Source organism: Lissotriton vulgaris, chromosome 10, assembly GCF_964263255.1.
Source record: "Lissotriton vulgaris chromosome 10, aLisVul1.2, whole genome shotgun sequence".
NCBI classification, from domain to species: domain Eukaryota; kingdom Metazoa; phylum Chordata; class Amphibia; order Caudata; family Salamandridae; genus Lissotriton; species Lissotriton vulgaris.
The window spans coordinates 902,202,331-902,217,393 of NC_141698.1; the positions used below are offsets into that span (position 1 = coordinate 902,202,331).

The 15,063-nt window shown below is 42.5% G+C and overlaps 1 protein-coding gene across 1 annotated transcript in view; it reads right to left on the reverse strand.

Moving 5' to 3' along the window:
• Nucleotides 1-15,063, reverse strand: part of LOC147688983 (calcitonin gene-related peptide type 1 receptor-like) — a 2,326,554-nt gene that overhangs the window by 1,614,463 nt on the left and 697,028 nt on the right. Inside the window, exon 4 of the mRNA XM_086941876.1 lies at nucleotides 8,845-8,939. Within this exon, the coding sequence (XP_086798002.1) occupies nucleotides 8,845-8,910 (66 nt within the window). The 5' untranslated portion in view covers nucleotides 8,911-8,939. The remainder of the gene's footprint in view (nucleotides 1-8,844; nucleotides 8,940-15,063) is intronic.

A 15,063-nucleotide genomic window follows, 5' to 3' on the forward strand; every position in this document is an offset into this window, starting at 1 on the left:
CCTCATCAGATCCGCCAAAAGAGCCTCCTTCAAAGACCGCCTAGGCAACAATTCTCACAACAGCAGAGAGCTCTTAAACATCGTGAAGGAACTCTCCAACCCCAGCTCCAACACCAACGACATCCCACCTTTGCAGGACCTGCGCAACTCACTGGCCACCTTCTTCCATTGCAAGATCGCAGACATCCTTAACAGCTTCAATGCCACAACCGCCTTGACAACCACTGAGACCTCCGCCCCACAACCACCATTAAGCGTGAGCGCAAAATCCGTTCCGCTCGTGGAGTTCGCGGATTTTCGGTAAATCCGCAATCCGCGAACTCCTGCGAATTTACTGAAAATCCGCGAATCCGCGAGTGGCCGATTCAGGGGGCGAAAGTTCGAACCTTCAAGCTTGAACTTGTTGTTGTAACTATTTTAGGATGGCGCCGGCAAGCTGCCAGCGCCATCCTAAAATAGTTACTAAGTTAGCTTCAACAGGAAGCACTAATAGATCAATTAAAGCAGGTGCTCGAGCACCTGCTTTATTTTATCTATTAGTTGTTCCTGATGAAGCTAATTTAGTAACTATTTTAGGATGGCGCTGGCAGCTTGCCGGCACCATCCTAAAATTGTTACAGCCCAGGATGATGGATGGACAGCTCACTCAAGGGACCCCTGCGCCCTTCGGGGCGATTGCATAGTAACACACACATGGCCGCTGGAACTAGTTGAAGCTCAAATTCAGTGACTCATTCATCAGCCCAAAAACAATCATGAGCGTCGTCGAGGCTGGGCAGGTGTGCCGCCCTTCTTCCCAAATCTACCGTCGAAAATCAGCTGTGATGCTGGATAGAGGCCTTTGTATCCTTGACTTTCACGAGCGCAATCCTCGTGCTGTTCCTGTGACCAGGAGCTTCTTTCTCTTCATCTGCTGCTCTGATCGGTCTCTGACCATTTATACACACAAGAGGCACTTGAACTCGCACAGGAGAAGACCCCCCCATTAAAAAAATCCGCAAAATCTGCGAATCCGCAAATTCGCCAATTTTACGGATCCGCGAATCCGCAAATCCGCAAATTCGCAGATCGTGGATCCGCGAAATCCGCCCATGCTTAACCACCATCCACACCAACCACTTGCTCTCCTGGACCAACATTAACGGTGACGACACCATCAAGATCATGAACATGATCCACTCCATATCTCTGTCATACAGATTCCCTCACCACGTCTTCAACAAAGCCAGCACCACCATCCCACCCCATCTCCGGAAAGCCATCAGCCTTTCCTTCAAGACAGCTACCTTCCCCGAGAGCTGGAAACACGCTGAGATCAACGCCTTACTCAAGAAACCCAAGGCGGACCCCAAGGACCTTAAGAACTTCCGGCCCATCTCCCTGCTCCTGTTCCCGGCAAAGGTCATCGAGAAGATCGTCAACAAACAACTGACCTACTACCTCGAGGAGAACAGCATCCTGGACCTGTCCCAGTCCGGGTTCCGGAGCAACCACAGCACTGAAACAGCCCTCATCACTGCCACCGATGACATCAGGACCCTGTTAGACAATGGAGAAACTGGGGCCCTCATCCTCCTGGATCTATCAGCTGCCTTCGACACGGTCTGCCACTGCACACTATGCACAGGCCTCCATGGCACTGGCATCCAAGGGAAGGCCCTGGACTGGACCACCTACTTCCCTCCGGCAGAACAAAGAGCGTCTGCCTCCCCCCAATCCGCTCCGATGCCACCGAGATCATCTGTGGCTTACCCCAGGGCTCATCTCTCAGCCCAACGCTGTTCAACATCTACATGGCACCGCTCGCCCACGTCACCCGACTACATGACCTCAACATCATCTATTATGCCGATGACACCCAGCTGATCCTCTCCCTCACCAAGGACCCCCACACCATCAATACCAGCCTCCATGAAGGAATGAAGGACGTCGCCGAATGGATGAGGAACAGCCGACTGAAACTGAACTCGGACAAGACAGAGGTCCTCATCCTCGGACCAACCCCTTCGGCCTGCGACGACTCCTGGTGGCTGACTGCACTAGGAACAGCTCCAACACCCACAGACCATGCACGCAACCTAGGGGTCATCCTTGACTCCACCCTCTCCATGACTAAGCAGGTCAACGCTGTCTCTTCCTCCTGCTTCAACACCCTCTGCATGCTCCGCAAGAGCTACAAGTGGATCCCCACAAAACATGTAGAACGGTCAACCAGGCCCTCGTCAGCAGCAGGTTGCACTACGGAAACACCCTCTACGCAGGAGCCTCAGCCAAACTCCTGAAACAGCTTCAACGCATCCAGAACACTTCTGTGCACCTGATACTCGACATCCCTTGCCGCAGCCACATCACACCCCACCTGAGAGACCTGCACTGGCTCCCTGTCAACAAGAGGATCACCTTCAAGTTCCTCACCCACGCACACAAGGCACTCCACAACACCGGACCAATGTCCCTCAACAAACGACTCAGCTTCTACACCCCCACCCGACAGCTCTGCTCCGCCGATCACGCCCTTGCCACATGATACCCACTACATCGACCATCATGCTCTGGGGTCACACGCTGATGGGACGAGCAGTGTGCGACCTCTTTTGGAAATACTATTTATACAGGCTCCCTTGAACGCCGGTGGAGGTGACGACCTCGAGATAACGCACCTGCCCGCCATAAGAGGTATCTGGACCTATGAATATTTTCGGCAGCCCACACAGCAACCCCGTGCACTCGCCTAATCCCTGCTGATGAGAGGTAATGACCTCGAAACACGTGTCCAGGGATGGCAAGCACATCAGTGAACACCCTCAAGACTCAAGACTCGGGTAGAAGCGCACCCGCTGATACCTACTACATCGACCATCATGCTCCGGGGTCACACGCTGATGGGACGAGCAGTGTGCGACCTCTTTTGGAAATACTATTTATACAGGCTCCCTTGAGCCAGTGGAGGTGACGACCTCGAGAAAACGCACCTGCGCGCCATAAGAGGTATCTGGACCTATGAATATTTTCGGCAGCCCACGCAGCAACCCAGTGCACTCGCCTAATCCCTGCTGATGAGAGGTAATGACCTCGAAACACGTGCCCAGGGATGGCAAGCACATCAGTGAACACACTCAAGACTCAAGACTCGGGTAGAAGCGCACCCGCTGATACCTACTACATCGACCATCATGCTCCGGGGTCACACGCTGATGGGACGAGCAGTGTGCGACCTCCTTTGGAAATACTATTTATACAGGCTCCCTTGAGCCGGTGGAGGTGACAACCTCGAGATAACGCACCTGCATGCCATAAGAGGTATCTGGACCTATGAATATTTTTGGCAGCCCACGCAGCAACCCCGTGCACTCGCCTAATCCCTGCTGATGAGAGGTAATGACATTGAAACACGTGTCCAGGGATGGCAAGCACATCAGTGAACACCCCAAGACTCAAGACTCGGGTAGAAGCGCACCCGCTGATACCTACTACATCGACCATCATGCTCCGGGGTCACACGCTGGTGGGACGAGTGGTGTGCGACCTCTTTTGGAAATACTATTTATACAGGCTCCCTTGAGCCGGTGGAGGTGACGACCTCGAGATAATGCACCTGCGCGCCATAAGAGGTATCTGGACCTATGAATATTTTTGGGCAGCCCACGCAGCAACCCTGTGCACTCGCCTAATCCCTACCGATGAGAGGTAATGACCTCGAAACACATGTCCAGGGATGGCAAGCACATCAGTGAACACCCTAAGACTCAAGACTCGGGTAGAAGCGCACCCGCTGATACCTACTACATCGACCATCATGCTCCGGGGTCACACGCTGATGGGATGAGCAGTGTGTGACCTCTTTTGGAAATACGCCCTTGCCACAGCCCCCCGCATCCGAAGAACGACCTTCGGTGGCAGATCGTTCTCCCACCCCACCACCAAGACCTGGAACACCCTCCCCATCCTCCTACAGCAGACCCAAGACCTGCTGTCTTTCAGGACACTCCTCAAGACATGGTTTTTCGAGTAGTAGCAGCACCCCCCACCCCAGCGCCTTGAGACCCTCACGGGTAAGTAGTGCACTTTACAAATTAGATGATTTATTCATTGATTGATTGATTGCACCAACGATGCATTTGATGTGGTTTGGAAATTGGAAAGCAGAAAGGCAACCATTTTACAAATTGTGTCAATTAGGGGAAGGTGGCTTCCAAGTCTATCACTAATTATCTGTCAAAATTATGTGTGTCATTGACACAGGAATTGTCCACGTGCAGTCCAGGCTGGCCACCACCATGAGAGACTCAGGAGCAATAACTATAAGTACTCAAGAGGCCCCTGGAGCTCTTTTGAGAACTCATGGACACCCCTCTTCTTACGCCATTGAGTGATTTAACACTGGACGTAAAAGTCTCCTCAAAATAATGTGATACTATTAACACCTCACGCAAGCAGAACCCATGCATCTCTCAGAAGCCACTATCCTTAATAGTATCTGAACCTTTCACATCATCAGATATTCCACCCCAAAAACAACTAGGAAGGAGACAGCAAATACTAATGGGGCTAATGATTTACTATCGTACTGTAGTTCCACTGCACATCCTAAACCAAGTGCCCAAGTGAAGAAACAAAGTAGCACATCTGGTACAAAGTCCATTAGGATTTTACTGATTCAGGAAACAACTTTAAAGAGTTCAGTGGCAGGTGCCTAGGAAAACTAGATCTATGAGATAACCAGATTAGCAACTTTTGCTCCCTGTTTCAACCAAATTGAATAGAACTGGAAGAGAAATTGATTAATCTTTGTTTACATCCTGATAATGTTGCATATAGTCAGAATTTGGCTGTCGTCGGGCAGTAAAAATCTCTTAGTCGACCCTTTGAAAATCCAAAACTTGACCCTCCAAAACAATAGCAATTTGCAAGTACACATAGGCCAGCAGCAGATCTGTAATACATTTGGTGTTAAATTAACTCACGCAGGGTTGCAGGAAATAAAGATGGAAAGGGAAGCAATCATGAAGCCTGACCAAGGACACTGGCATCTGCCTTCAGATTCCACCCAGTGTATCCTTTACCTCGTTATCCTCAGAAAGCTCCCGAATTTGAAAACCCTCGCTGTGAAACTGATGCTTCCCTACTGAACAAAGTGATTCGCTGGTGCAGGAATCACTCAGGAGTGGCATGTAACATGCTTACACCAATTCTCTGTTAGTAGAGTCTCCTGGATTGGACCATTTGTGAAATCTCCACTAGGGGCAGTACAATAATCAACTTTAAAAGGCCTGATTTCACACGTGCCAAGTTTCATTCTTTATACCCATTAATAGCACAGCACCGGTACATCAAAGCCCATCCCCATGGCTTCTATTATGGCTCGTGGAGAAACCACTCAAGAACATTTTCTTTGCAGGAAGCATATATGGGAATTGCGGGACATTGTGATGCAAACATATCTCAATCATGCAACATGCTGGTTTCTAATAGGTATGAAGCTTTATCACCCCTGTAACAACTGACCATCAGCCCTCTCTGGGACTGCTGGTACAGACCCAGAGGCTAGCCTGATTGGCTGCAGCTAGTGGAGCAGCAAAATATAATTTGCTGCTAAAGAGACTCAGGCACAAGACCCACAATTTATAAATAGTCATTCCACCTACAGCTGTCCTGCTACTCTATCCGCTTCAGGAATGGCCAAGGGTGGTCAGACAATATTTGTTTCCGTTAATTGCATCAGCCTGACTGTTTGGGAATTTATTGCACACCTTATTATCAAATGTTGATTCTTAAGCTTCAGAAACCTCTTGACCTTTTATTGATTAACTTCTTACCACAATATTTTAGGCTCTTCCATGACAAAAGATGTTGAGAAATTAGAAGACCATTTCCGTAAATTTGAGAGCAAGCTAAACACGGAAACGTAGAAAATATGGGTAGGGGACTTTATTCTCCACACATGTAAACCTTATATTGTAACAGAATATGGTCTCTAGGGTGACTCAAACATGCCACTAGCACAAGCACGAGCTATCCTGGCTGAAGAGGGGTGAAACCCTGAAACCGGTCCTAGGATGCTTGTTTCCAGTCCAGAGAGGACCTGGCCTGGCAGTTCGGGCTGGACTGTTCCCATTAGGGGGTTATTCTGTATTTATTGCTCTACTGTTCTTTTTATTGAGATATGACTATTGATGAATTTTTGTAATAATTTATGCTAAGTTAAAACATTTATAAAAAGAGTATTATGATAAAAACATTTTTGATAAAAGAAATGAAATAAAATAATATCTTTTTGGTAATTGAGTATTTGGTTATTGATAAAAGTAATGTTTTTTGGTGCTCACGTTATGTATTTGGATTAATTCAAGTGTAAAAGGGTTTGAGGTCAAGCGGGAAACTTTTTTCTTGTTGTGTTATTATTTCCCCTTTTCTCCCTGACCTTGATTGTTCTTTCAGAGGTGGTCCCCTACTTATTGCAAAACCTCAGCAGTACACTAGGCTATACCACTCTGTACTCCCCTGAACTCCTGATCGCACCAAATCCCTGGCTTCCACTGAAAACCGAGGATTTGGTGCAACGTACATTGATGAGTCATGGCCTCAACACATTTGGGGACCTTTTTTCCTGACAGGTATGTCATAGACACTTCACACGTGGCCAGCTCATTTATGGACAGATTAATTTACAACAGACTGCATAGCACACTACAAGCTCATCTCCCTTCCTACCCCTTAGCCCGGAGTACTTCCCCTCTATTACTCTCCCAATTAAAAACCCGAAAGGGTCACACTTTATATCCAGAATGTACAAACTATGCACGCCAATGTTGGGAAGATGACCTGGGATAACCCCTCTCTGATAATGATTGGACTTTCAGCTCCATGCAGACTAAAGTGTTATACCCTAATCACTGTCACAAATGCTCCATTTCCGTCGCAGGTCCTACATCACTCTGGCAGGTCTAGTCCAGAATTGACCTTTCTGGGTCACCCTCCTGTCTTAAACCTTTCGCTGCTTCTGTCGGCCAACGGCCATCGCGACCACTACCTCCGTAGTGCTGCGCACGTCCATTGGCCGACGCGGCCCCACCTGCTTAATAGAACTGCCTGTACCGGCACGGAATGTTCGAAGCAGCAAACGGGTTAAATGCAGATCCCCGGATGAAGACTTCCCGTAATTGACATGGACCTGCCCATTATAACTGGGTGCTGGACAGAGCTGTTCAGTGTCCTTTCCTGTATGATTTCCTTAACACTGACCCCCTCTTCGCTCCTAGCTCTGTTGGGCAATGTCTTGACTGTTCCCAAGGCCTAACGCTGTTTCATTGCCATTGCACTTTTGTTGGTGAAATGAGAGATTGCGCTCTACTTTGGCAGCAACACATGCCTCACAGTTCAGGCTTGGCTTTGAAGCATGCCCTATTGTGACCTCAATAGTGAGGTCTATGCTATACGCAACTCCCCACAGCCCGACCAAAAGATATTTGGCAGCTTCTCCATTCCTATCTCCTTGGGTTACCTTCAGACTCCTCACAGCCCACTCCACCAGCATCACCATCTGACTATATCCACACCAGCCACAACACCATTGACTGATACTACATCTACTGTGCTCTTTCTTCCCCATCTTCTTTGAAACTATTCCATTTTTTCTCCACTACCCATACAGCTATTGCCGCTTTAATTTCCGCAGTGTGGTCATGTTATCAACTATATTATTTGGTATGTATGGACAAAAATGTATTTATAAATGCTCCATTATTTCACCTCCTGTCCCCACTCATCTCTGTGCTTACTGAAAAATGGCTAAATAAAGGCTTCAAAAAAGAAGTCAAAGCTTCATAATGCTCTGCTCTTCTACATGCAATGTATAGAAATTGCTCTCTGAGAACCTGCACCGCCTCCGTTTACAGCAGTAAGCAGCTGCCCTCTTTAGTCTGTGCAATTCTTATATTCTCAAGAGGAGGATGAGATTCACTGTGCAGTTTAAAAAAAACACATGTTCAGAAATTAAAAACAAAGGTATTTCCAAAGTGATCTTTAAGCAGCAAAGGCCATCTCATAGGGTTCATGGCTGGTAATGTGTATTCCATTCACTTAAAAGGGGTACATGCTTTTTATGTTTTTAATAGATAACTCACTTCTAGCAGCTATAAAATGTTAGTGGTGTTTACCACTCATTTTGATTTGGGCGTTACCAACATATTGACAGATCACAAATATACAGCAAACATGGATCCAACATGAAAATCTACATATTAAGCCACAGAAAGTGATTCACACCTCAGACTACAAGATGGCGAACACACTGTCTTCTTTGAAATGGACAAAATTACCAAGACATTTACAAGACCAAGCAAAAACAAGAAATTACGACTATGGAATGCAGTACAAGACTATAAAGGATTGTTAATGGCTCATAATAGGGTTACATTGTTTTATGCCATTTCCCTGCTGTTGTTCTGTTATGTTTTGAAATGGAGAAATATATGTAAACATGTGAAGGAAAACAGCAACAAAAAAAGAAGCTCTCATTTCAATGCTTTTGTTATTTTGCTATAAAACATCCAAAATGGGAATACAATGAGAATATGTAAGGAAAATGACTTTGACTATGCATCTTGTATTGTACATCTTGAAGCAATCCATACATTACATATTTTGTGCTATCCCAGTAGCAACAATGATATAGAATGTATGTTGTACTGTGCTATATTTTTACAGCCACATCAATGTCATCTAACATTCAATGGTTCATTATCATTACTTTATTGCACTAAAAGAAGAGCAAAGCACTCTGACACATTTCTAAAGGACCAAATTGCCATCTTAGGAACTGCTGTTTACATGTAATTTACTTACGATTAAAAGGATAAGTAAGAGGGAGTAGAAGTGTTTCACTGGTTTTTCCATTTGTAACTTCTCCATTGCAGAAGGTTTACGTAGCTGCAACCTTGCTGTGGATGGAATACAAAAGACACTTTGAAAATGGAGTCATAGCATTACCAACATTTTAAATTTCACCAATCCTTTTTAATTCTTACAGAAGCCTAGTCTTACACACTACAAATGATTCTTTCTTTTCTCTGTATAAACAATTCAACTAGCTATTCTTCCAGGCATTTTTATCACAAATCTCACTATTCAGTGCGTATCTATGAAGCATGTACATACCTCCAAGAAGTTGAGTAGTACTTAAGAAACATGGGCCATTTACTACTGCACAAACAAGTTCAATTCCCTCGGTAAAGAAAAGTTTGAAATTGTTCACAAATTAGCGGAGCATGGAAGGTTCAGACGTTGTAGTATAGCCTTTCGAATTATATCTCCACAAAGAATAGCTGATTGTTTAACCACTTCTGGGCAAAGACAACTCCAACTTCCAAGGTTAGCAACTGCAAACCAATAATTTGGGTAATTGTAACATTTTTTATTCAGAGTACTTCGATAAGAGAGAAGTGGGGTCTGAAGTGATGTATAAAAAAGTTCTTAGATTATCAGAGCATGCATTCTAGCAAAATAATCACAGCACTCTCAACAATAACCCGCTTATTGAAATTAAAGTTTTTATCTAAAATGTTATAGAAAATTAAGAAAAGTGAATTACTGGAGATTCATACAGGCACAAGTAATGTTTTGCTAGGAAAAAATATATAAAAATAAATATATATATATATATATATATACACACATATATATACATGCAAAAAAAATATATATTATTTTTTTTCGATTTGCGCGGGGGGAGCACCCGGTAAGCGCACCGGGGAGCGTACCGGGAGCGTACCATGGGGGGAAAAGAATGACAGAGGTTTTTTTTAAATTTAGCCTTTTTTATAAATTGGAGGTAGTTCTGAAAAGAACAGTTTTTTTCTTCTTTTTGTTGTTTTATATTTTTTTAATGTTTTTTTGAACATTTTTTACTTTTTTTGGCTTTTATGAACTATTTTATATTTTGTTTGTTATTTTTATGGGGAGAAACAAAAAACAAGGAATTGAAAACGGCTCAACTGGAGCAAAAAAAAAAACAGGAAAAAATTATGGATTTTTGGGGCATTTGTGGTTGTCACCAGCACGGTTGATGAGCTTTATGCTTTGCTCACCGTAGGTGATGGTTTCCCCACAAAAAATACAAGTGATCTTGTATTTCCCAAACTGGGGTTGAATGTTGGGACCATCTCTCTAGTCTCTGGTCCCGATGGAGTGGGTTGCTTTCTTTTTGAGGTGCTGGGTGAAGATTGGGGAGGGTTACTGGCCAGACTTCTCACCTCTGCCGCAGCATAGTTGTTGGGATGCTTGAGCTGCATGTGGTGAATCATGGTGTTATTGGCAAATGAGTATTTTTTGTTAGGGTTGATGCCATGAGTGATGTCACTGACCATGTCATGAGTGATGTAATATGTGACGTCATCAGCAGTGCATTGCAGGCGCGCAAGTTATAGTGAGTCCAACTAACTATAACGTGGGAATTTCAATGGTTTTGTGTCAGTAAAATTTCCAGCTAACTATAACTGGTGTGAAACCTATGGTTTTTTCAGTGAATTGAATAGGTTTTTTAAATGATAATTCCGAACTATAACTGGTGTGAAACCTATGGTTTTTTCAGTGAATATATATATATATGTAATAACTACCGACATTGATATTTACTAATACTGTTGGAAGGCATTGATAGGGGACCATTAATTCCAAGTAAAATAGAAAAACATTTTGTATGTCTGGCATATTTTAAAAAATTAAGTAGGTTGTGTTGCGCACACCTTAACTGCTCCTGAAATGAAAGTATTACTATCCCATATTTTCTCTGGTTTGCGTGCAGATCAGGAGAGGTTGCGTGCCTCTACAAATCTAAATCTAAAATGTCAAAATTGCACTTATTGCAACAATGTCATCCTGGGTAACACCGTCACCATCCACAGACAGGGGCACCTATAAAATTAAGACATTCAGGCGATTGTAACTCGACATTTTTGATTTATTATATAAAATGCCCTTGTGGCTTAACGTACACATGCAACAACTGAACGCAAGATTAAGATCAGAATAACTGAACACAAGACCATGATCTGCAATAAGAATACTAAATCCAATCTAGTTGCACATTGGTTTGAACTCAAACATAACATAGCTCAACTTAGTTCCTAATTCTGGAGATTTTACACACCAGTATCGACAAAGACAATTCTAAACTTTTATCCCAATGGGAGATCTGGTGGATAAAGAAATGTAATACTATGACCCCCAGTGGGCTGAATGGTAAAATAGACGTGATTTGTTTTCTATGATTGTGAAAATGAAAGTGCATTGTATCAAGAATGTTCATGTCAATCCATTCTGTAATATGATTTTGGTATTAGGTGTATACTGTGTCACTACTGCTGTGTTATATAATTTGTTGAACAGGATCCTGGGTACACAGTGGCCAATTCCTTCCTCATTTTCAATTTGGCACATTCAGCCCCATAATGGCAAATCTGAGATACAACTTCACATCTTCTACATTGGTGACAAGGGTTCGTTTACTCATGAGAAATTGTTTCTTTTGTTACCTGTTTTTTCCCCTTGGAAGATCAGTTTCCCTTTTCTAGGCTCTCTCAACATTCAATTAGTAAGAGGGTAATTTGTTTTGACCTCATTCTTATCTAGCATTCCGCATTCACCCGTGTGTATCACATATGTAGGTTCACAATTCACTGTCATTGCGCGATATTGAGATTAAGTGCACTTTCACACGCAGTCTTATTTTTGGTGTGATAATTTTCATATATTCACAGTAGTCACAGGACTGCTACCCTACGTGGGCTATACTCTTTAAGATGGCAATCGTGATCGAGTCTTAATCATTGCTCATGCACGGTAGTACAGTTTTCCGCCTGATTCTATTATGGCGCCCCCTGTTTTGGTGCCCATGTCACATAGCGCCTGTTTACAGTTTCAGGAGTATTTTGGTTGACTGGCAGGTTTTTGCCCTAAGCAATTTTCATTTCAGCATGTTTCATTTTGGCCAGTTTAATATTGTTTTTATTTCTTTGCAGCTTGCACGCAGTTTCAACAAAACTATTGGTGACATGATCCAACATGTTAATCATGTTTACGTTCACGCATGCCAGTACGTTTTGCATTACTTTGCGTCGCTTTAAAATTGGTGTGCACTTACCACGGGTTTCTACAGCATATGGCATTTTTCTCCAGCTTATGAACACTCAGGCACACTGGAAGGTAGTACTGTAGACATAGCTTTGGCTATATTTTGTTCAGTTCCATGTGGTTCTTAATACTGACATGGCTTTGCTCCTGCGTTCTTTCAGTGTTGCCAGTTTCTATTTTGGGCTCCTAGATATTGTGTTGCAATCTAGCTCGTTTTACTTGCATACTGATCTAACTAAGGTACTTTAACCTTGTTAGAAACACACTGTGATACATTTAGGGCATTTTATTTAGCTGGTGACCGGTGTGTAATCTTCTTGTTGTTTTTCCCAGATCACATTTGTGCATACTCACTTTTGTGACTATATGTTTTGATTGATTGTAGGAACTTGTTATAGTCATTCAGTAAGTGTTTTTTCACACTATGGTATTTCACACATCACAGTGGCTGATGTGGTGTCTGGTGCTCAGGTGTTTAAGTGCACAGATTCACATATCTCATTAGTTTTGCATGTATATCTTGGGATCTCTAGGGAATATTGTCTCACATTGCTTCAGTGTCACTAACTTCTGTTTTCTTCTGGATACACTAGCATGATTACTCATTGGTGAACTTTTATTACATCTTTCACCATTCCTCCTGGACTCATACCACAGGGGTGGGGTGTTCCTCCTTGGACATTATACAGTATATTTTCATATCCAGTTTTGCTCCTTTTGTAATTATAGAGACCTCTGAAAAAGGGATTCCCTATCCAGAAATGCATTGGGCATGTTTAAGCAATTAGTGTTTTTAAGAATACTAAAAGAAACTTTGTTCACACTCCTTTGAAAAAAAATGGATGTTGTTAATGAACATATATGTTTTTGCTTTTTGCTTGTTCAATTGATACAAACCACACAATTAAATCTTTAATCAAATAAACAAGAAAAGGATATTCGAGAATTTCTACATTTGGCAATGTTATGTAATTTAAGATTAGGTGTTGAATTTGATTCGTAGCTGTACGGCCAGGCATCAAGTGAGGTGTCACTTGTTTAGGTTTCATATTTCGAAAAATGCAATATTTAATTGATAGAAATATAATTCTAAAATGTTTGGTTTTCATTACTCAGAGTCTGTGTGATGGTATGTATTACCGAAAGCATATATGGACCTCTTAAATCCTCTAGCGCTTAAAATATCTTTCAGGTTTGACCAGGAGTGACATCTGTCTTCCAACTATGAATAGATCTGATATGTAGCTGACAAGTCGTTTCTTCTCTAAACGATGCTACTTAGAAATTACATCAATCAGCCCAACAAAACCTTCGACACCCACAGCAACTCACTTGTCTGAAATTGCCATCCATATGTGAGACTTAACCATGGGAAAAGGGCTTGCTGAAAAGCAGTCATACTCATTCTGGCTTAGCCCTCCTTGTTGAAATCTCACAAAATATTAATCTGACATTAGGAACAAAGCTGTAAGCAAGCCTTGAACGGGAATTTGAAACTGCACATTTCAGTGGTTATTTAGGAAATTAAAAGGAACAAAATATCAACAAAAGTGCCCATGTACCCAGTGAAATTGTCAGGAAGTATTGTATAATTCTATACAGTTTCAAAAACTCACACTTATACATAATTTGGTAGGGAAATAGTTAATAGTGCTATTCTTACAATATATTACCAGTTAAAGAAAATACAAATCTTTGCAAACATTGATTTTTAGTACAAATACACAAACATGGTTTGTTGAAATTTCTGCTAACTCCAGAAAAGGAGAAGCTGCTGACTAAAATTGGAGGCACATAAAAAGCTGGCAGGTAAGTCCTGCCTAATGCTTAGAAACAGCTGGTAGGGGAGGATGGTCACTTATCACAAACCTTACAAATTCACTGTCATTTGTGATGTGATTAGTGATGTCATGAGTGATATCACTGCCCATGTCATGAGTGATGTAATATATGAGATTATAAGCAGTATATTGTGGGGGCATAAGTTAGAGTTAGCTCAGGTAATTATAACTGCTAAATTTCATTGGCTTTGTACGAGTAAGATCTGAGCCTAACTATAACGTCCCAGTAACCTTTGGTTTTTTTCAACGAATATATATATACACATACATATATAAATGCTTGCTCAGGATGTCACCATCCTGCTTTATTCACGACAATACCAGTCGCAAGTTTGTTTTATTATTTATGCCAACACTGTAACCCCTGGAAACAGTCATCACTATTTTAGAAATGTAAAGATTCTGCCTAAGAACACTTAGGAAATATGATTCAATCATAATAGCCACTAATATTCTAATATTTTCCTTTTCTTCCATTGACAAATGTTTGTTACTCCGTGCTCAATTCTCTAGCTTCAGTATTTGTAGTTTTGCAAGTCCTCAGTGAGCACATTATTATAAGCTTTGGGTTATTTTTAGCAAACTCAATAATCTTGATGTAAAATGATTTGCCACATCTGATTGATGAATTCATATGTAAATAAGTTACTGAAATGCCTGATTTCTCTCTCTGCTTAATGAAAGTAATCATGAACAGAGAGTAGATATGGAAATAACCTTTTGGTCTGTGTTATTCGTGCTGCTATAAAGTCCTAGCAATTTATAATGACACTATGTAATGAAAGCAGCGAAAATAACTAACAGCACGTTCTATGCATAGACATCTCCAAGGGCCGTATGTACGAACACATTTTCCCATAGAAACAGAAAGGATAAAACCCTTTGATTCATGTGGCCACAAGTGATGTCGCAACACATTTATCCACAGCATGGTTTAGCAAATTAGGAGCAGCGATACACAAGATTCATACCTCCAAATGATGCCCCCTATCCTTCTTATAGTAGCATAAATGGGGCCACTCAGTTCAATTTCCAGGTCCTAAATGCACTGTCCTATTGTCACTATCAGTAGTTCCTTCTCCCTTCCATTCAT